General features: G+C 47.7%; 1 protein-coding gene across 1 annotated transcript in view; it reads left to right on the forward strand.

The window, feature by feature from the left end:
• The window catches only part of Rtcb (RtcB RNA ligase), a 31,303-nt gene that overhangs the window by 5,493 nt on the left and 2,169 nt on the right, over positions 1-23,641 (forward strand). Inside the window, exons 6-10 of the mRNA XM_077690870.1 lie at positions 1,265-1,314; positions 2,138-2,244; positions 11,456-11,615; positions 13,977-14,152; positions 17,251-17,439. Of these exons, the coding sequence (XP_077546996.1) occupies positions 1,265-1,314; positions 2,138-2,244; positions 11,456-11,615; positions 13,977-14,152; positions 17,251-17,439 (682 nt within the window). The remainder of the gene's footprint in view (positions 1-1,264; positions 1,315-2,137; positions 2,245-11,455; positions 11,616-13,976; positions 14,153-17,250; positions 17,440-23,641) is intronic.

Consider the following 23,641-nt stretch of genomic DNA (forward strand, 5'->3'; position numbering starts at 1 on the left):
GTACGATTAAAGGTGAGATGGACGCCGAGGCATTTATATGAAGATGACCGTGACACGTTGGAATTATTTATGTAGTAGTCGCATGCAACAGTTTGTTTTTTTACTGAAGGATATTACTTTATATTTAGATAAATTTAAAGTCATTTGGCATGCACTGTGCACCACACCAGTTGTTAATGAGATTAAGGTCTTTCTGAAGAGCAAGGTGGTCATCGGTACTAGTTATAGGTTGGTATAGAATGCAATCATCAGCGGAAAAGCCATATTGAAGAAGAAATATTAGTTGGAAGACCATTAATGTAAATTAGAAAAAGCAGTGGCCCCAAGACACTATCCTGAGGCACTGCAGAGGTGACGTTGGAAATTGGAGAGGAAGAGTGATTAACCACAATGAACGAAAAGACAAAAGGTTACAGATCCACGATAACGTTAGCGTATCTAAACGCTCTGTTCATTTTGAAATCAGACTGAAATGAGGTACGCGGTCAAATGCTTTAAAAAAGTCCAGAAACATGCAGTCAGTTTGTAAATTATCCATATTGGAGTGAAGATCAGTGGTGAATTCGAATAACTGGGTGTTGCATAAAAAACCTCGTCTAAATCCATGCTGATTCTCAAAAAAGAAGTTATCGGTTTCTAAATGACAATAAATATTGTCCTGGCTTATTGTACTGGCTAAGGCTTTTAACCACAAACACATTTTAAGCTTGCTTCTTACATTGAATCCTTAATCATCCGAAGAAGTCAAGGACACTGCAGGGCTTGACGCTGCAACTGTGAGTCGTGAATGTCGTGTCTTTCTCAAGGCAAAGGATGTGTAATGAAGTTTGATAGTACTTCATTTCTGAACACGCAACATTTGTGTATGTCTGAAATGGTACAAGACTTGTGCTGTGCTTATTGCTTTAACTACTACCCAATTATGAAAAATGCACTTTTTACCCTGCAATGGGCATCATGCCAAACATTATGTACTGCTTGCAGAGCATGTTGTTTGGAGATGCATTAGAAATAAAAATGCTGTAACTGAAGTTGTGAATTTGTAGTGTCAGTCATCTGAAGAAGCAAGTACAAACTGTATATTTTTGGCTGCTGAATGATTTGAAAAACCTTTTGGGCTTGGACGTAATACAGAGAAATCTGTGCTGACATCCCATTATATGACAGTAGCCGCAGTCATGTCTGTGCTTGTGCTCAGGTGTTTCCATTGGACCAATGTTTGAAAATTTGCCATATCATTTCCCTGCCCCTCTCCCTTTCCTAGAGATCTTGAAGAAGCCCTGGAAATGGGCATGGATTGGTCCTTGAGAGAAGGTCAGTGTGCTTTGGGTTTTTGGTGTTTAAATCGGAAGTATTGCAGCTTATTCCTTGGAGTTGAAATAGAAGTACTGTGCTAGAAGTACTGTGATGTCTCATTCATAAAATGTGTGAGCTTTCGACACTAAAACGTGTTACGAAACCAGAATCGCGTAGGTTCTGTTTCCGAGCTGATGCGTAACAACGGAATTCAAACACTGGAGTCCAGAAGACAGTTTTTGGTTAATGTGGTTAATTTTTTAACCCAAGCTGCATTTAATGAAAAGGTGAGGGTGAACCGAGGCTTATTTTTGGACTAATTTGATATTAATTTGACTAATTTTTGCCAGCAACCACTGTTCGCAAGCCATGAAACTGCAGTGTTACGTATTGGTTGCCATTAGGAAACACCTTCCACAAATCGGTGTCCAGCATTTTGTTTAGGTGCACATTGAGTACCGCCATTTCCTGGTGTGCAAATGATGGGCTTCACATGTGTGGAAAAAGGTTGGGCTATCCAAGAGTGATAAAATGCATGATCTCGCTGCCCTGTAAAAGAATATTGTTGGATGGTGTTGCCTAAACTCTTCCTTCATCCTTGTGGTGTGCTTTTTTGCATACAAGCCTGACTCTATTTGCTATTGAGGAATGGTTTGCTTATGGGGCATGGATAACATGGCCGCCTTTGTTTCAATTTGTTTTGCGCTTGGTTTTAAGGCTTTTTTTTTTTGTCACGGTTAACTCCTACCATTTCCAGATTGTGGTGATTGGTAGTGTAGAAGTGTCTTCTGGTGCTTTGATGCATAAACGGGTTGAAGATAAGCCGTGCTGTGCTTCTCAGGGTACGCCTGGGCTGAGGACAAGGAGCACTGTGAGGAGTACGGGCGGATGCTGAATGCTGACCCTGCCAAGGTTTCCATGAAGGCCAAGAAGCGCGGTCTGCCTCAGGTAGGGATGGTCTCCTCCGTTGTTTGCAACTTGGCACCCGTTTCAATTCAGGTTGCAGTCGTTCCACTTGAGCTTGAAGGTGGGACTGGATCTAGTTGTAAATAATTAAAACTTAGAAAGGAAAGTTGTGCACGTCACATCCTTTGTTTCTGGACTGTGGTTATTCTCCACTCTATTTTGATTAAAGGGACACTGAAGGCAAAACTGATGTTGGTCTAAATAGATAGATTGGCATCCGCAAAAAATGAATATGCCAGTTTCTGGTTCAGTACCTTGAAAATAATCACATAAAAAAAATGAAGCTATCAACTGCCCAGCAGAGATGACGTCAACGACGACTGTTCTGATGTGCCAAGAGTCATGTGACGAACAACAGAGCCAGAACCACACACACAAGCTCTTGGAAACACGTAAAATCTTTTTTTGCACATTCACCTTCATAAGTCATGAACAATTATCAATGTGCAGGTATAATTCAAGCCGTGCTGACATTCGCAAGCTGCCAAGCTGCGGCACCGTTGCGATGGTTACGATGGTTATTGCAGATTCGGAGAAGTCTTGTTTACATCATGGCGGCAAGTAGCGTGTCGGCCTTCCACTGTTCCGCTCTTCTGTGGACAGCAATTTGCGTCTGATGGAACAAAATTTTCCCCCCTCATGTAGTGCTGTCTGCCCGATCAAAGTTTTGCACCCAGGCCGGCGGCGGATGAAGCTGTGTGTATGTTGTACTCACGTTTGCTTCGCAATGAAATTCGACGGCATGCTCCTGTGGGTGGAACTGTGCTTACTAGATTGGAATTATCACTAGCGATGATTCAACCCTGCATCGGGTATGTAGAGTGATCGCGAGGTATGTTAAAAGCAGCTTCTCGGCTTGCACCGGAGTAAAGTCACTTCTTCACCCCATAAATCGCAAGAAGCAAGTGCTACCCTTACAATGAACAAGAGGCAATCAATCGCCTGTTAATTTGGCACTTCGGCCTCAAAAGCACATGCTGTGACGATGTGTTTGTTCGAAACCACTTCTTGATTATCTTGAAATTAAATAAAATGTGTGTGTCAAACCAGGTCTTTCGATTCAGGGCACTTTGTGCTGCTATGCTTCCACTACGGTGCGTACTTATGTAAAATGATATTTGTATCATGTTATGCATGTTTTTTATTCCGTACTGGCGCCAGGTCATTTGTTAGTAGTGGTTTCGGCGCTCGTAAAAGCTCAGCACACCTCTGGCAGATGGGCTAATAGGCAACTCGCTTCGCAAAGCATTCAACAGATGCCGCAATAAGAGTTACTGTATCGCGGCGAAAAAAAATTTAGCGTTGCACACCGTTACAAGTTAAACTAACACATGGCACCCCGTTTTTAAGCCAAATGCATCGAAGTGACTAAAACCTGACTGTCCATAACAAGAATGCAAATCAAAAGAGCGCCCCTGCCGTCGTTCTTGCTGCGGTTGCGCTGTCCGCTAGATGTTTTGTAGGTAAAGTACCGTAAGAACCCGCGTATAATACGAGGTGTAATTCGGGGACAGCAAAATCAGAAAAAAAGTTTTCATCCGCATATAATGGGATTTAAAGGGCACAGAAAACATTTATTTGCACTGCAGTTACTGTTCAGTCATTGTCAGTTTTCGTTGGCACTGTCTCCCGATGTCCATTCAGTCATCGTCAGATTCGCTGCCGCTGTCATCTGAAGTCGCCTTGTTGGAAATGTCTTCCCACAGAAAGTGGTCCTCAGTGCCATCAAGGGCGTTTGAGATGCCGCATTTCTTAAAAGAGCGACTGACAAACTCCTCTGAGATGCTGGCCCACGCATCCGCGATCCAGCCACAAAGCACCGCTGGAGAAGCCCGCGTCAGCCATTCGGTAGCTGTCACTTACGGGTCTCCTGACATCATCCACTCTTGGTAGCAGGACCTGATGCAGTCTTTGAAAGGCTTGTTGATGCAGACGTCTAGTGGTTGCAGCTGGGATGTCATTCCTCCTGGAATGACAATGAGTTCGGTGCGGGGTTCGCGCAACAACTTCTTCATGGAATCGGCCAGGTGGCAGCGAAAGGCGTCCAACGCGAGCACTGACGGGAACCCCCAACAGTGCTCCAGGCCACCGACACCACACAGACTTTATCCAGTCAAGCACCAGTTGCTTTCTCCACCCGCGAATGCTGCCTTCGGTGACGCCAAACTGCCGTCCTGCGGCACAATTCCTGAGGGTCTCGGCACATAAAATAACTTTTCTTTTAATTGCAGCCGAATACTGCCTTCGTGCACCCGACATTGTGATAGACTTGCGGTGAACGTGCCGATCCTTCGCACGGTCAAAACAATCAAAATGGCGCCGGCTGAGAGAAGCAGCAGCCAGCTAACGCCACCGCAAGATGGTGCACCACCTTCCACTGAAACCGAAACCGAAAGTGCAAATTTTCGGCTGAAAACTTTGGGATCCACATATAATGAGGCACAAATTTTACATAGTAAAATTTGGAAAAGAACCTCTTATTATACGCGGGTTTTTACGGTAAAAGGCCGCGCGGCACATTCACATTGTTTAACCACCATCTGACGCGCTGTACTGCACCAAGATTGATGCACATGCTGAGCACGAGGTCGCGGGTTCGATTCCCGGCCGTGGCGGCCACTTTTCTGATGGAGGCGAAAAGCAAAAACGCCTGTGTGTACGAGATTTCGGCGCACGTTAAAGATCCCCAGGTGGTCAAAATTAAAGGGACACTGAAGTGATATATGTAAACATTGCGGCATTACTAGCGCAAATTGTAGTCCGGAGTAGAAAAACTAATGTAGTCCGGAGTAGAAAAACTAATTCGAAAATGCTGTCCTCCTCTCTTTACGCTCGCCCATTTTCTGTGGCGTTTTTGTGTGACGTCAGGAGGGGATGAGCTGGCAATTGGCTGCGCTACTGCACGGCTCCCCGGCCTTCAGACACAGTCAGTCGGCCCAGCGTTTCGTCCGCCGGCCGCTGGCGGGTCGTCGCAATCAAGGAGGTTAAAAAAAATTGCTTGGTCGCAATTCGTTCACTTAGTTGAAACGAAGCCAGGACACGTTTGTGAATGGAAGAATGTGCCTTTCTTTACTTGGTTTGTTTGTGCACTGTATCTAGCTCCAAGTCAAGGTCGCTTCACACAAGTGCTGCACAAGCCCACATGCAACGCTTCGCTGACTGGTACGCCAGTAGGAAAATATAAGGCCTCTTGAAGGCGGGAGAAGAGTCAGCGAAGTCAATATAGGTACTAAGGAAATAAAATCAACTGATATTTTTACCGTACAGCGTAAAACTAGGGCGCGGGAAGCACTTTTTTGCGCTGGGCGAACAAGCACAGCGATCAGCAGCACGACTACGCATCTGCGAACGCTTTTACGTCTACGAAATGCAATTGCTAGACGTGAGCTACTGTGGAAACTCGGGCGACGCTTACTGCGCGAGCGTAGTACAACAAATAGTCACCTAAGCTGCTTGAAATGCCAAAACTAAATAAAAGTGTAAACCGGTTGTACAATATATACCCTATATTAGCAAGCCCTTCGCATCCCGCTCCGTGGCTCAGTGGTCTGGGGCGCTAGGTATGTCACCGCAAGTGTTTTGCAAGTCACTAGTTCGAATCCCCGCGGGTACGTGCTTTTTTTTTTTTTTGTAAGTTAACTTTTTTGTTTTCCGCCGATGTTTTCTATATTGAGTTCACCTTTTTTTGGGACGCAACGTTCATGGCTACACGAACTACCGTATATTGCCGCGTATAAGTCGACCTTTTTTTTTAAAAATGACCTTCGAAAATTAGGGGGGTCGACTTATACGCGGAGTCGACCTATACATGGGCTGCCATCCGCTAAAAATTCAAATTTGCCGCCGCTCAAAAGTTGTTTCTGGAGCCGACTAGAGCCACTACGAAGCCTTATCTAGCCAAGACTAGCCAGTCAGATGAGTCACTCGCCATTTTGGGAAGCGCTCTTTGTGTTGTGTTGCGGGCGGCACGGCCAAAAATCCTCCCTGTTCTGTGGCACGGCTGAGGCATTACCTTTCCTGACCAGCCGCAGCAATGCCTCCGCAAGCTCGGCGCCAGTACAGCGCGGCATTCAAGCGCAAAGTGATTTTGTTTGCCGAAGACAACAACAACGTCGCGGCAGAACGAGAGTTCGGCGTCTCAGAAAAGTGTGTTCGGGGATGGCGGCAGCAAAAAGACCGCATCTTCGTGTGCGCTGGTACGCGTCGGTCGTTTCGCGGGCCGAAGCAGGGACGTTACCCCGTCGTTGAAGAGAAGGTACTCGAGTGGGTACAGCTGCAGAGGAAAGAAAGCCTCAGCGTGTCCTACGAGGACATTGAAATGAAGTCGCGGGACGTCGCAACTGAGCTAAACATCCACCGCGAGGAGTTCAAAGTATCCAAAAAATGGATAACGAACTTCATGAAGCGTAACGGGCTGAGTCTCCGGCGTCGCACAACGGTTGCGCAAAAGCTGCCGGAGTCGTACGATGAAAAGCGGCTCGAGTTTCGGCGGTACGTCAAGGACCTGAGGAGGCGGCGGGGGTTCCTGCTCGGCCAGATCAGCAACGCCGACCAAACACCAGTCTGGTTCGATATGCCGAGCAGGAGAACCGTCGCCGAAAAGGGAGAGCGTCAGGTCCGCCTCCTAACAACAGGGAATGAGCACAACCGCTTCACCGTCATGTTGTGCTGCACGGCTGACGGCCACAAGTTGCCACCCTTCATTGTTTTTAAACGTAAAACCCTGCTGAAGGAGACGTTCCCGCCCAAGGTCATTGTGCGGGTGAACGAGAAGAGTTTCTTCAACGAAGAAACCATGCTGGAATGGTTTCGGGTGGTGTGGTGCAGGCGTCCCGGAGCTCTGCTGAAGCCCCGGAGCATGCTTGTGCTAGACTCTTTCCGCGGCCACATGACGGACTGGGTCAAGAAGGCTGTGGCCAACGCCGAGTGCGACCTTGTCGTAATACCGGGGGGGATGACATCGATGCTTCAGCCGATCGACGTATCCCTCAACAAGCCCTTCAAGGACCGCGTCGGGGCTCTGTACAACGACTGGATGAAACAGGCGGACAAACCCACAACACCCACCGGCCGTGTGTAGCGCCCGACCCTGAGCACGGTAGCCCAGTGGGTGAACGACGCCTGGTACGACCTACCCAACGACATGGTGCGGGACGCCTTTGTGAAGTGTTCGATTTCGGCCCCGCTTGAGCCGGCCACCTCCGACGACGACGAGAGCGACGACGACAGCGACGAGTAGGCTTAGGCTTCGAGCCGCTCTGGAACTGGTCGCTGTTTGGTTGTCAACAATCGCTTGTTGATATTTTTGCTTTGTTTCGTTTGCTCGGCGACGGCAGTGGCGGCCGGGGCTACGCCCGCAGCATCCACAGCGGGAATAAAAGTCAGTATTTTTGGTCCTTCAGAAATTGTTTGTCTTTTTTTTTTTTTTTTTTTTTTTTGCGTTGACGGAAATGAAAACTAGGGGGGTCGACTTATTTTCGGAGTCGACTAATACGCGGCAATATGCGCAGGCTGGCACTGGCGCGCTAGCGAGTTCTCGTTGGTGTGCTGTTGCCATAAGCACCGCCTGCTTGCAGGCAGTGTGCTGAGGCCAGAATGAACAGACCCTTGGCCTGGTGCGAACACGCTTTTTACGATACAGGCATGAGGGAGGCAAGCTCCAAATATGGGGGAAAAGCGCATGGCATTTGGGAGTCTGCGGGTACGCGGAGGGCGTTCATGCACTGCTTAGGTCTCGGCTAGTGAATGCTACGACTACAAGCCGTCCTGGGAGGCTTATCTTGTGCATTTTACAGCCGACAACATGGCAGAAGCGCGGTACGATGATTACTGAGATATTGAGAATGCCCATCCAACAACGCCATTGGTTATGTTTTACAGAACCGAAACCGAAACTTGTTTGATTGCTAACCTTGGGCATCGTCCAATCACGGCGCCCCTCCTCCCAACGTCACAGCCTTAGTTGGTGCGGCCGCCGCAAACCGTGCACGGTAGTTTTTCTTCTTTCGCGCTTTGTAAAATAATTACGGATTTGTCAACCGGATAAACGATGAAAAGTGTGCTAATTTGAGCCAGTCTACGCAGTGCAAGCAAAAACGGGAGCTTGACAAATTCACTTTAGTGTCCCTTTAATCCGGAGCCCTCCACTACTTCGCGCCTCATCGCCTGCGTTGCGTCGGCGCGCTAAACCTTACAGTCATCATCAAGATTGATGCACAGAGAGTGGCAGGTAACAGAAGTGTGGGGCTAGCTAGTTGTTTTTTCGTGTGCGCCAAGTGTGCAACCAGTGGCTCCAGCGGCTTAATTGTTTGCTTGGCTGGTTTTAGTTTTCCTTCCAGACCACACTGCTGTCTCACTCGCTTCCGGCAACCGTTGAAGTCACACGAAACATTATGAAATGGCGCAAGGAATAAAATTTGTTTTTCTATTGCTAATTTCTCAGCATGTTAAAGCATCTTTTGCTGCTGAATAAATGCTGAGAGGGCTTCGGGGCAGTTGCAATTTCGTCTAACATAGCTTGCTATTCAGTGTCCCTTTAATTTTTAGTTCGTGAAACCTATCAGATGATGCTAAAAGAGAAATAATAAAGGTGAAATATTTTAAGCTGGTTCACTGTTGGTGGTGAAGAAAAAAAAAAGGAATTCTGTGCTTTTAGAAGCAGTAGAAGCGGCAGGAAATGGCACGATGTCGTGGTTGTTTGCTTCATGTTTAAGAATGTTTTACCCATGTTTTACTCCTCCCCCCGCTCTTTCCCCGTTCCATCTTGCAGTGGGTGGCTCGGTATGTAACACAGGGACGTGTGACTTACTCCTGACATCAACAGATCTCGCTCATGATGAAGCCACATGTGGCTGTGAGGAGAGGTATCACGTGGATTCCACTTTTATAGTCTCAGAGGACATCTACACAATGCTTTGGACCGTGTGCAATGCAGTGGATCCAGTGGTTTGGCCTGAATTTGTGTTATTGTCTGTGGTGCCCAGTTTTAGTGTTTTCAGGTCCCTGTGGGTAGTGTCGGCTCCAAAAGGGGTAATTTAGCGTGCACAATGGAAAGTGTTGCGGGAAAAAATTTTTTTTTTGCTGCCTATAAATTTTTTAGTTACCTTCCTTTTAAAAAAATTGAGAATGTGAACAGGATATTCGCATGAAATTCATTTTCTGCTTCAACGCATATCATGCCCTCTGACAAACCTGTCTAAGCACAGTTATGGTTGTGCTTGACAACGGTAAGGTGGAAAGAAGTGGGAGAGGCTGCTGGATGATTTGAAGAACTGTTGGGCTTGGACGTAATGCAGAGGACATCTGTGCTGACAACCCTTCATATGACAGCAGCTGAGCCATCTAATTTCTGCCTGGTTCTGCACTCAAACCTCCTTATATCAAATTACGGCTATAGTGGACTGTTGCCGCATTTGTGCATTAGTTGCGTGTATTTTGAACTTGCAAGGTACGACATGCAGCATACATATCACATTCTGCAAGCCTGGATAGGGCCTGCTCTGAAGACGGGTGGCAAACAGCCGGGGCACAGAAGGTCTTCTGTGTGCTGCTTTGTGGAAGTGGAATTGATGGTTGTAAGGATATCGATACCTGCTGTAGCCACGCAGATACTGCTATCGTCAACATGAAACAGCAAAACCAAATTACCGCCATGAACGAGCACCTAGTGATGGTAGCAGTAGGCACTCAGAATTCCGGCATCCAGTTCGTCATGAGCGCATCAGTTTGGGAGAATATCGTAACTCAGTTTCAGTGGCTAGGGCGTTGTGCTGTTGAGCACAAGGGCATTGGTTCGATCTCGGCCGCGGTGGCTTCTTTTCTGATGGAGCGAAAATGCCCATGTGTCGAGATTTCGGCGCACGTTAAAGATCCCCAGGTGGCAAAATTAATCCGGGGCCCTTCACTACAGTGTGCCTCGAAACCCAGGTGGTGTAGCTTCGACGCGTCAAAACCCCACAGTCGAGTCAATTTAAGGGGGGACACGGCTTTCAACTTTGAAAAAATGACCACAACATCGGTTTTTTTTTTTTTTTTTGAAAGACACATATTCAGATTCTATGTTTCCTATTCTGTGCATCTGCAAAGTTTTTCCGCTGAAAAGCATCGCAAAGTGGCATAAAAAAAATACTTTTGCAGGTGCGGTGACAAAATATCGGTTGCGCCAGGCAAGATGATAAAACAAAAGAAGCCAAAAATTTTCAAATTTAAGTAAAAAAAAAGCTTGACTTGTTGCCATGGTGACAACACTGCAGAGGGAAGATGTCCAGTGTGATACAGCCAACCAGCTAACCTACTTTGCATTGAAAGCCTATTGAAAGCCATCTCCCCCTCCGTTTGGTCTGCAAACTGGGCTATGTACTCTTCACAGAGGAGCTGAAAATGATGTTTTGTGGAAAGAGAAAGGCTGTAAAAGGCACTCCAATTTCAAGGCATGGCCTTCCAGAAGCCCCATGTTCAAAAGGACACGAAAGGCTACAACTCTGACGACTTTTGATAAGTGAAACCTATGTTGCAACTTCGGAAGCCGTTTTCTCAAAACGTTTTTTTTTTTTTTTTTTTTTTTTTTTTGCCGCCTGTGTTGCTCGTTCCAGGGATTTCTTCGTGACCGCTGGGTCTATTTTGTTTCCATTTCTTGCATTACATTCCTGGATTCCTGGAGGAACAGTTTAGTTGTGACACTCTTGGTTTTCCAGATTTGTTTTTTGTGATTTTTTTATTCAAATAGTCGTTCACAGTCGACATACCTGTTGCACATTAACCTCTAAAAAAATGAAAACTAAACAACATTGTGTTGCAAAAAAAAATTCTAAAACTGTCACGACCTCGTCCATTCATTTGGGAATGCAAAGCACTTCGAACAAGTTTTCTATCACGTTTTATAAGCAGCTCAAGCTCGGTATAAGCGGAACAGAAAATTTAATAAACAAAAAAGTTTTCAAAATATTACTTTGAAATTTTTATAGTGTTTTCACAGAAGTATTTCCAGTTGCTGTGCCAATTTTCATCAAAATCCACAAAGAAATAAAAAAGTTGATTTTGAAAGCCACGTCCCCCCTCAAGCTGCTCATGTTGGATACAGAGAATAATTCGCTGTTCCGGATTTTGTTAGAACACTTGGGTTCAGCTGCAGTTGTGTTGACTGTGTGTGCCCAACTCTGCTCTGGCTTCTCTTTCTTGTCTCCCTGCCTCGCAGCTTGGCACCCTCGGAGCGGGCAACCACTACGCAGAGATTCAGGTGGTGGAAGAGATCTACGACAAGAACAACGCCTCCAAGATGGGCATTGAGCGCTGTGGCCAGGTGTGCGTCATGATCCACAGCGGCAGCCGGGGCTTTGGACACCAGGTGGCCACCGGTAACGCGCTGCAGTTTTCTGCGAGGCTGCATGGCAATAAACTCTAGCGTCAGGGAGCTACAGTGGAACACCGATGATACGTCCCCCGATCTGAACGACGACGCGCTTCTCACGATGGATCATTGTGTTACCCGCAAACTCCCCATAGAAACAGCGCATTACGAACCCCAATTATGCAACGCTTGGGTGCACGTGGTCCGCTTCATACGACGGGCCCTGGTGGGGATAAACCAGCCCTTTTCCCATCTGTTACACCATTCCACTGCCTTGTCCCGACTTTTCTTTATTCGTAACCCCCGTTTGATGCTGCTCGATGTGCAAAGGTCCACAGGCGGGCCAGACCACTTGCTGAATGGACTCAAGCAAGCGAGCAGGTACTGGCAGGCAGCAGTCCCATGCAGCGGCAGAATGCCAATGCGCCGGCCGCAAGTCCAGATGGCCAGCGTACCGTGAATTTGAAGCTCCCATCGAGCCGACAAATGGGAAAACAGATAAGACGCAGCCCCACAGCAGTGAGGGATCACCCGCTTTCCTCGCCCGCTTGATCCAAGTTTCTTCTTTTCACGACGCTCTCGGCCCCGCTCTCTCTGTGCTTTGCTTATCGGTGGCTTTCAGACGCACGTTTTCGCTCCGTTCCTTTCCTTCACGTCTTTTTTCCATCCCTGCCTCGTATTATCATTCATTTTGCTTGGCCTTGGCAGTTTCACACATTCGCCTTTTCTTCTCTCAATTTTGTTGGCTCACCGGCCTTGCCAGCTTATCTCGCACTATCGAGGCACAGTGCTGGCGGGCTAGCACAGACACCGCAGAGGGAGAAAGGCACAAAATAGGAATTTTCTTTTTTACAAAACTGTGGATTCTAGTGAAAGTTTTGCAAATTACGCTAGAACGCGCTAAATGTACCAGTTTAAAAAAGTTCCTATCCCACCTGTCATGTGAGGTTGTCTACTACGCTGCCATGCTACCCATACCTTTTCATACAACACCCGGTCATACGATGGTTTCGCGCAGTCTCTTGAAAGTCGTATTATCAGGGTTGATTCAGATGTGTGCCACGTGGTTCTCTCCTGGGGCTGAAGTAAGCATGATGTGCATGACTTATACGAGACTGCAACTGTTGCTGAGGCAGCACTTTGTGACTGACACTTTACGAGGGGATGGTATAGTGCTTGCGTTTTTAATCTTGTATCAACACTTTGTTAGCTCTCCTACTGCACAATGTGTATGCCTTCTTGTTTTTCCAATTCTTAAGGGTGTTTTTGTTTGTTTGTTTGTTTTCAGACCTTTATTTATAGTTTAGAGCTCATTGCCCGAGATCACGTTATATGTTATGACTTATGCCAGACCCCAGACAAAAATGTGTCTGCATGCAAACGTACTTGCAGACTGTGTGCATGTGTGTGTTTGGTGGAAGCCGTCACTAGTGTTGTTAAGCTAAGGCTTGATCTTGTGCACTGCAGTGGCAGGCAGACGAGCACTGGTGCAGATTAGAAACAGGAGCACAGTAGCTGCACTGCACAGACCATGGCATGGTTTCCCTATTCTCTTGTTGTAGTTAGTGGGGATTGTGAGATTGTCACTACATATTTAAAGCTCTCTTGCTGCTGGATGATTTGAGAAATTGTTGGGCTTGGACGTAATGCAGATAAATCTGTGCTGACAACCCATCATATGACAGCAGCTGAGCTTTCTTCTCCTCAATAGTTGCCTGTCTGTGCTTTCCAAGAGCATTGCTCAGAAGTCGATTACAGGTGTTCAGCTTCTTAAAAACCACACGAGGCTTTCAGGATTGGCGAGGGCAATAGGTTTACCACTTCACTTTCATATGGAGCTCAGATGCTGCCGTAGGTTTGCCGTGCACAATTTGCAACAAATGCCTCTGTGTTGTTGCCTGGGATCTGAAACAACTGGTTGCGCTTCACAACATCTCCTGACCTTGCCATGACGTAATGCTATTGCCATTGTAACCCTATGGGGTGGGTGTCTAGCTAATCAAGTGGTGATTCGCTGAATGTGGCTTTGGTGATTCTTAATTAAGTGAGAACTGACCCCAAAGGTAAAGTTTCTGTGGTAGCAGCTCTGTGCTTGAACAGGCACACAAGTCCTCATCTTTCAGGGTGGGCCTTATTATCCACCACATGGGGAAGAATAGGGCACACAACACTTAGCAGTAGTAGCGATGCGGTTCGTTCGATGTGGTCGACTAGCTAGTAGGCGAGTCCATGCCACATGCTCTCACATCCAGGCACTGTATTGCACTGTACTTTTAATTAAGAGAAGTGGGCTTATCTGACTCTTGTTGGGTTATGCATTGGACCCAGCCGTGCGGTGCAGTGGCGTATGTTGTTGTTCCTTGCGCAGATGCCCTGGTGGCCATGGAGAAGGCCATGAAGCGGGACAAGATTGAGGTCAACGACCGGCAGCTGGCCTGTGCCCTCATCCGCTCGGCCGAGGGACAGGACTACCTCAAGTCCATGGCGGCCGCGGCAAACTTTGCCTGGGTCAACCGCTCCAGCATGACCTTTCTCAGCCGACAGGTCGGGCGGCACACTCTGCCTTCCTCAAATCTGGGGGTGGGGAGGGGGGGTATGCACAAACGGTCCATTTCCGTGGAACAGTGCCAAAGGGACGTGGACGAGACGTAAACAGGTCACAGCGCAGACTCGGAGCTCTTAATGTAGGCAGTTGCGAAACCCCGCCTCAAAAAACGGCCCGTACCTGGACCCCCCCCCCAACCTTGGATCGTGCATACTGGGGCGCCACCGTGGCCACCACACGCACTATCCAAAAACACATTAATTATTTATTCAAACTGGCAATTTAACGTTATGCTTTACTTTAAAGGTTCATAATCCTTTATTTTTGTACTTTAATGGGTGACTCATTGCTTTTTTAATTCCGGTTATTATGTTGCGATTGTTTCTGTGTCTGCACAACTGCCTCGACCTATTGGCGCTTGTGCGAGCACTCGGGCGCAACATAGGTCCGACCTGAAGAACCAAGTTTGCAGTTGTCGCTCGACCTACATCACACTGTATGCCAAAACTAATCCAGTAGTTGATCAAGTGGCTCTAAATAATCCTTTCAAGCTTGCGTAAAGCTGTCGAAGCAAATGCATATACCGTATTTATTCGAATATAGGTCGACCTTTTTTTCCCGAAAATGTGCTTAAAAATTGAGGGTCGACCTATAATCGTGACCGAAGAACCTCGACCTATAGTCGTGATCAAAAATGGCGAGCGCACCGAGCAATCAGTTTCTCCGTCACGCCCGGCGCTCCTCAATTTGAGGCGGCAGCGCGGAGCATCTAGAACAAAGACAGGCAAGAAAATAAAGGCAAAAATAACAAAACAATCAGCGTAAGAAAACCACCCACAGTCACTGCCGGTTATCGCGCATTACCTGCGGCCGAACCGGACACGAGCGAGCTGACGTACTGGCTAGAGAGCCAGATTGGCTTGGCTTGGTGTCTTCGGAGCCGCGGTAGCGGCTAGCGCGAGGTGGGGGTAAAGGTCACTTTCGCCACCTAGCGTAGCCACCTCGTGAACGGAACGGCGTTGCCTGCTTCGCTCGCTGTCTCCGCTGTCTCTACTATCTCCCGTTCTCCGTTTCATGCGCTTTCTTTGTGTTTGCTTCGTTGTGATTTGCGCATACAACGTGTTTCTCGTGCGCATTTCGCGATGTCACGTCGGACTTTAAGCGGCGGGTGATCCTGTTTGCTGAGAACTTGAACAACTGCGCCGCTCAGCGAGAGTTAGTCGTTAATGAAAAGCTGATCAGGGGATGGCGGAAACAGCAGGACGAACTTTTTGCTTGTAGGGGACTGCGTCGTGCGTTTCGTGGCCCTACAATTGGGAGGCACGATGCTCTCGAGAAAAAACTCCGGCTGCACATGGAAAAGGAGCATGCGAAAGGACACCGAGTGTCCTGCGAAGGACCAAAACTACACAGTTAGCGCTGTGAGGCGGGATTGGCCGTTCAGCCTTCAAAGCCAGTCGGGGGCGGGGGTGGGTAATGAAATGCGGTGCATGCGGCGCAAGTTCCGACGACGACGCAGTGTGTGGCTCCGACCAGTGAGGTGACCGCGTTGTAAATAAATGGGAGTTTTAAAAAGTTTCCTCAAGTTTTTTCTTAAAAGTGTGGGTCGACCTATAATCGAATATATTATTTTTTTTTCCGGCGACTTCAATTTTTAGGGGGTCGACCTATATTCGTGCTCGACCTATTTTCGAATAAATACGGTAGATCACTTGCATGGTTGAACACAGTGGGCTCCTTCAGCACAACAAATTACGTAAGCACCCAATACCATTTTTCGCCTAGGTCGTCGAACGGCGAAGCACGTCGTATAGTTTATTTTGTCACCAACAGATGTCGTCACTGTGCAGTAGAAAATCCGAAACTGGACCAATCCTAGGGCCGCCTTTTTGATGCATGGGGCCTATGGAAAGTTTCGCAACTCCTATAAAGTAACTCTGTTGCAGACTAACAACAGGTGTTTACAGCGCAAAATTATTTCTATACAGAATTCCATTGTAACAAAGGAAGGAAAGAGGGGAGGGGGTAGAAACACAAAACATTTTGAACCATTAGCGCAGTTCACGTATGACCGCCAGATAAATAAGTACCGTATTTGCACGTTTTTAACGCGTCCCCAATTGTAACGCGCAGGTGAGTTTACTTTTAAAATAATTTTACGCCGATTCTACCGTACAGATGCAAAAGACATGACATTACGTACCTGCAGAAGACATTATTTGACGCACGCAATTTTGGCAGGAAAATGTTCTGTGCCTTTAAACTCTCTTATCCAGCTCCTGTTGATATAAAAACTAAAGTGGGGAATATTGAATGCTGATTTCGGTTTTGAACCCGACTGTAACGCGCATGCAAATTTTAAGGCTACTTTTAGTGAAAAAAGGTTCGCATTTGAATCGTGCAAACACAGTCATTTCTTTGCCTGTAACGGCACAGAAGGGTAGCTGACGCGCGTGTCTTCGTCGGAATAAATCTCGTTGGCTTCAATGATCTCCTGTGGTTCTTACTTTTGTAAATCATGGAGCATTTTCTGAGGTCAGGATAGCAACCACAACCTATACAATGTGCACCTAGACGTCTGTTATCACCTTTTTCCACATTATTTTTTATGCTTGCACAGTCTGTCATTGACACATCTTCCCGCTGGTACTATATGGTTCTTCTTGCACTTTTTTAATGGTATTGAATAAAGCATGCCTTCTGAGCAAGCCACGAACGGCGTGCAGTGTTTTATGCTGCACGCATCGTTGCATTATCAAGTGGGAGAAAGCTGCTATCCCAGTTTTTCTGCAGGTGTGTATTAATGTAGGCAATGGTATTGCACTCGCACGCCATACTGTGGAAGGTGTGTGGAGCATCAGGTTAGATGCGCTAACTGAGTTACGGTGGCTGTTGGTGGAAACGCTGTTATTGAAAGCTATGTAGATTGTGAACAAGGCTTTCGTAGAGAAGCCGAAACGTCTCTTGATTGTTCGTTTTTAAGTTTTAGCCATTCTTTTTGGTCTGTGTCTGTCATCTTTATTGCAACTGTGTCGTGCTGCATTGCTGTACCACATGGCGCATCAATTGCTTTCCCTGCTACTGGGTGTGCGTGCAGGCGTTTGCCAAGGCGTACAACACGACTCCCGATGACCTGGACATGCACGTGATCTACGACGTGTCGCACAACATTGCCAAGGTGGAGCAGCACGTGGTGGACGGCAAGATGCGCACCCTGCTTGTGCACCGCAAGGGCTCCACCCGGGCCTTCCCGCCACACCACCCACTCATACCCGTCGACTACCAGGTGAGGAGGGGGCAAGACTGGGGAAGGGGGGAGGGACATTTTGGGAGCCATTGGAAGTACTTGCTGCACAAAGGTGGCAGTTGGAGTGTACGCTATACTCGGTTACAACTCAAGAACAGCACCATCTCATGTAGCGTATCACTCCACCAAAGCGCTGGACCCATGACGTCAGTGCACGCGCGCTTTGAAGGGGGTTTGCTATGAATGCGTGATATCGTCTTCCTTGTCTCACGCAGTTTGTTTGTCGTCACTGGAGTTGTTTATAAGCATATGAAGGCCAAAAAATCACGGGCACGGTTTACGGCATGTTCAAAATATTCCCAGTAACTCCCTACTTGCGCCGCGCGGAGAAACATCCGGCTACGGTGATAAGGCACAGCGGCAACTTCCGGTGCCGTTCTTAAGTTGTCACCGAGTGTAGCACTGCTCTCGGTCTGTGCCAACTAGAAACCTTGTTTTCCGTTTTTTTTAACCTACTCTTGCCCTTGGGATGATGCTAACCAGTGGTCCCGAGAAACTAGGGGTGTTGCACAGGATGTTTAAGGGGGGACACTGGTCTTAAAACAACTTCTTTTATTTTCAAGTAAACTCTGTGAAACTTGTCAGTCTTGCTGCTTTTTTCCCACTGATTTCAAATATGCCAGTATTTTTTCAGTTGGTCAATTAGTTACCAAGATAATTAGAGATAATTAGCCATTTTGCCCCAACAATTAACAAAACAGTGTTGCTCACAAAACTGTAATCTTTATATTTTCCATTACTATGAACCCTGCTGAATGCAATCTTGGAAACAGTTTTTTGATGCACCGCTTGGAACTAATTTTACGGCTCATTAAACTTCGGTAGCACCAGTGGCAAGGAACCATTTTCAGTGCCCATTTCAAACACCGAAGTTTAATGAGCTGTAAAATTAGTTCCAAGCGGTGCATCAAAAAACTTTTTCCAAGATTGCATTCAGCAGGGTTCATAGTAATGGAAAATATAAAGAATACAGTTTTGTGACCAACACTGTTTTGTTAATTGTGGGGGAAAAAATGGCTAATTATCTCTAATTATCTTGGGAACTAATTGACCAACTGAAAAAATACTGGCATATTTGAAATCAGTGGGAAAAAAGCAGCAAGACTGACAAGTTTCACAGAGTTCACTTGAAAATTAAAAATTGTTTTAAGACCAGTGTCCCCCCTTAATGCTGCAGCTTAACGGCCCACGTGACTTCAGTGAGATCGACTATGGTTGGGCCACTCTACTAGGCTTCCTCAAATGTTGCGGTGAACTGTCATTTTGTGCATTGACGTCGTTGCTGTTGGCAGTCGGGACCAAGTCTGTGCAGGCATTTCGTCCACCGAACACGTCAGTGGGAGCTAGTCAACGGTGCAATGCCATTGTGGCTGCTGATGGTTCAAACAGTCTGAGCTTGCACAAAAAGTGTTGCGAGATGGGAATACCGTATTTACTCGCGTAATGAACGCACTCGCATAATGAACGCACCCCCAACTTTACTCGCCAAAATTTGGATTTTTTTTTTCTCCCGCGTAATAAACGCACCGCCAACTTCGATCCCCTGCAGTCCCGTCAACAAGCTTTCCCACTTCACTCACTTCGGCTGATGATGATAGTGCATGTAACTGAGAGCCATCTGTCGGAAGGAAAATGAACGCTCCCCACCGCGGTGTCAGTGGGACAGCCAATCAAAGCGACGATGTTCTAGCCCTACTTTTTTCTGTTATCCGTTTGCTCGTTTCTCTGCTTGGTTCTCTGCTTGTTTCTATCCCTGTGTTGCGTTCTACCGTGGGCGATGGGCCGAAACGTCAGTTACACGGCCGGGTTTAAGTTACAGGCGGTGGAGTACGCCCTGAAGCACGGTAATCGTGCTGCCGGTAGGCACTTCGGAATTGAGGAAGTCCGCGTGCGTTGCTGGCATAAGCAAGAGGACAAGCTGCGCACTACGAATCGGGATCGCCGTGCCTTCAGGGGACCGAAGACCGGAAAGTTTCCTGATGTGGAAGAGGAAGTGCTACAATACGTCCGGGACCTCAGAAAGGAAGGCTGTGTCGTTTCTCACGAAATGATCCGTACGCAAGCGCGAGCCACAGCCAGGAAGCACGGCATCGCGTCCACCGCTTTCAAAGCGAGCAATGGGTGGACAACCCGCTTCATGCGGCGAAACGGACTGTGTTTGAGGAGGCGCACCTCGCTCTGCCAGCGACTGCCTCCTTGCTACGAGCAGAAAGTTGTGGACTTTCACGGGTTCGTGATACGTCTGCGGCGGGACCGACAGTTCCTTCTGTCACAAATCGGGAACGCCGACCAGACTCCCATCAACTTCGACATGCCCATGAGCAGGACGGTGAATGAAAAAGGAGCACGCAGCGTGCTCGTCAAGACGACAGGCGCTGAGAAACAGCGTTTTACCGTAATGCTGGCCATTACGGCAGACGGAAGGAAGTTGCCTCCGTACGTTATCTTTAAAAGAAAAACTCTGCCGAAGGCCAACCTTCCAGCCGGCATACACGTACGAGCCCAAGAGAAGGGCTGGATGTCGGCGGACCTAATGGTTGATTGGGTCCACACAGTCTGGGGACGGCGACCTGGCGCCCTGCTTCTCCCGTCTCTGCTTGTGCTCGACAGTTTTCGCGGCCACCTGTGCGAAAACGTACGCCGGGAACTGGAGGAGCTGCGCACCGAGATCGCCGTCATTCCGGGTGGCCTCACTTCGGTGCTGCAGCCCCTTGATGTCTGCGTCAACAAGCCCTTTAAGGACGGTGTGCGGCGCTTGTACACTGACTGGATGGCCGGGGGAGGGCACGCTTTGACGCCGACCGGCAAGGTTAAGGGGGGACGCGGGTCTTAGAATGGTCAAAAATGGCCAAAATATCGATTTTGAGAAAATCCAATTTTTGGAATTATTGTACCTTCAAGCACCTGCCTTCAAAATATCAACGCGAAATTCCATCGGGAAATACTCTAAAATCATGTTTTGAAACGCCTCGAGGGCCACGAAATGCCCAGAATTGGGCAAAAGTTGCTTCAAATTCCCGCGCGCCCCGCGGGCGAAGCAGCCGACCGATCGCCGCCATCTTGGTCTTGTTTTGAAGCTTGTTTCTTTGTGCGCATTTTGCGATATCTCAAAATGGCGTCGCTTGAGTAGAACGACCGGCCTTGCCAGTTTTCCGAAGGCACCTTCTCGGCCGCTGATTGGCTAGAGCGGGCGCGCGCGGTTTGAGTTCGCCATACGACCCCTCCCATTGGTCGGCGCGACTGCTGTCATGGCGGTCGCCATCATGGCGTCTGCTACGCGCGTCTGACGGAGTCCGCTCTTCTGGCGCAGCCTCGCTTAGAGCAGTTTTTTTTTTACAGTTTCTTCTAATTGTTGCATCGCGTACTTTCGTGAATGATGCCAGGAGACGTACGTTTGAAGAAGACGACCCTTCATGCGCACGGGATGCGAAAGCGTCGTCCGCCTATCCCAAGGTCGCGTGGTGCGACTTCGGGCCGCTCGACTCCGCCGGATGAGAATCGTTCGCCGCCTCGTATTGCCTCGCCTGCCCCATCGCCTGACCAACCACCTCCGGAATCCATACCTGGTCCAAGCACGTCCTGCCGGCTTGACACGAGGTATTACACGGCGGAGGAGATCGCCGCGCGTACGGAACACGCGGACGAGGTCAAGCGCGGAACGGAGACTAAGTCAGCAACGCAGCGGAAATTCGACCTCCTTGAAGTGGATTTGGCGCACTCAGAGGAAGAATCCGGCACAGATTTTGTCTTAGTGGATTTTGCAATGCTGAAGGACCTTTTCGCGCACGTCAGGTGCGGCAAGTGCGGGCTGGCGGCGCCGGATTTGAGGAAGCCTGACCGGCAGTACGGCCTCGCCGTGAAGCTCGAGGTGACGTGCTCGATTTGTGAACACCGTGTGGAACGTTTTTCCTCGCCAAGGACCGAAGGATCTGGCAATATCACTCTTTTTGAAGTGAATATGAGGGCTTTGAAAAGTATTCAAAGCATGGGGAAGGGGGTGACTGCTCTTTCAGATTTTTGTGCTGGTATGAACTTGTCCCACAGAGGCCTGCACCACAAGACATTCCAAGCGCACTTGAGGAAAGTGGTTCAGGTTTGCGAGGACACTGCAGCAGCCTCTGAAGCTGATAGTGTGCGTGCCATCAAGGACTTGTACACCTTGGTCAGCCGCCAAACAACATAGATGATATGTTTGATGGCACGTGGATGACAAAGGGACGGTTGTCACACATTGGAGTGGGCTGCATCATTGGAGTGTACACCGGCTTGGTGATTGATCATGTAGTCCTCTCTAACTTTTGCTTAGGTTGCACCATCAGACCCAAAGCTTCAGATGAGGGCTACGAAGATTGGCTGGCAGACCATGAGTGTCAGCGAAACATTGACTGTGGTGCAGGACGCATGGAGGTAGAGGCAGCCCTGATAATGTTCAAGCGCTCGCTCTCCAAGAATGGGCTGCAGTACACAACCGTGATGTCCGATGGAGATAGCCGCACCATGCACGGCTTGAAGGAAAAAGGCGTCTATGGGTTTATCCCCTGAGGCCAAGAAAGTTTGCCTTCCAGCTACATTTATTTTCCCCAAAAGACTCTTTTGAGGGCCAACAACATGATGCATTTGCGGAAAACGCACTGCGCAGTGTCCCACCCCTGTATCCTCTCAAACTTCCAGCATAAAAACCGCGAATGAAATAGCCTCACCAAAGAACAAAAAAGGGGGGCACCTAAAGCAAGTTTCACCCTCACACTTTTGCCGTACACAATATTCTGGGTACCACAGTGCACTGTAATAGATGATGGCACTTCACGAAGGACTGTTGCAGTTTTCACGACGCCAGCAAGACACCACCAGATTTCACAACGCTAACAAAATGCCAACAGATTCGAAGTCGATAAATTTTGCTAAATTCCTGTTGGGGTCCGTTACTTGGCCTTTTATATCTCCAGTTCTAGTTGACTTTTTTGGAATCCAAAGACAGATTTGAAAATGGGAAGAACATGTCTTTGTTACTGGGAAATTTTGAAGCTACACTACTGATGGTTCATCTCATAACACATGGCCAAACTTCAAATGCAGTTTTCTCAGTTTCATATTTTTGGTCACTTCCCTCAGCCTTACGCAGCTTTTTGGAAACTTATTTTTGCTTCATAAGGTCAATCTTGGTACCATTTTTTTCAGTACAGCCTGAGGCAGCCGATGACATTCTTAGTTTTTCTGTTTAGGCTACGCATAAATGATGACTTGCAGTTATTTTGATGAGCCAAAATATCCAATACTGCCATTTTTTGTACTTGACATATTTTTTTAGGATGCCGTGACTTTAGAGAAAAACGAAGAATGTCATCGGGTATGGGAACTCTCTGGCTATCCATTCATGTAATTAAAAGCGACAAAATGCAATGCGAAAGTTCATTAAAGCTGCGTAAGAAATTACCTAATTGCGGTTTAGACTTTGTATGATAACTTTTGAACTAACAGCACCAGCTCAAATATAATTGCATATTTGAAATCTACAGAGAAAAGCACATCAGTGTGCAAATTTTCATAAGTTTCTACCCATAAATAAAAAAGTTAGTTTTAAGACCCTCGTCCCCCCTTAAGAGGCCATCCGTCGAGCTTGTGTGCTCGTGGATTTTGGAGGCTTGGCGCTCGCTGCCAGCCGACTTGATCTCCAAGAGCTTCAAGAAGACCGGCATTGCAAACGCACTGGACGGCAGCGAGGACGACCAGTTTTGGGAGCAAGACGCGGAAGCGGCCAGCGACCTGGACGACGGGTCCAGCGACTCAGACGAAGAGTGAGCGTCCAGAAACGATGATTGACGTGCAATAAAACGGTGTCTGTGTGCAAATTGTGTACGCGTATATTTCCTGCAAAAGGTAGGTTGCCTAACGCATTTTTTTTAGGATTACTGCCTTTTTTGATCATCCCGAAAAATGTTTCTGAAAATATACCCCGCGTAATGAACGCACCCCTAACTTTGCTTAAGTTTTGCCTAAAAAAAAGTGCGTTCATTACGCGAGTAAATACGGTATGAGTCCGTCTGGAGAGGGCATGAGGAGTGAGAGTGGAAGTTTGTTTTGTTGTGAATGAAAAGAGGCAGCAGGGCCAGAACGCTAATAAGCCTGACTAGGGCGCTGCTCCTGTTGCAGTCTGGCAGTTCGTGTGTCAACAGTCGCATGA

This window comes from Haemaphysalis longicornis, unplaced genomic scaffold, assembly GCF_048455015.1.
Source record: "Haemaphysalis longicornis isolate Haplotype H1 unplaced genomic scaffold, Haemaphysalis longicornis Haplotype H1 scaffold_10, whole genome shotgun sequence".
NCBI classification, from domain to species: Eukaryota; Metazoa; Arthropoda; class Arachnida; order Ixodida; family Ixodidae; genus Haemaphysalis; species Haemaphysalis longicornis.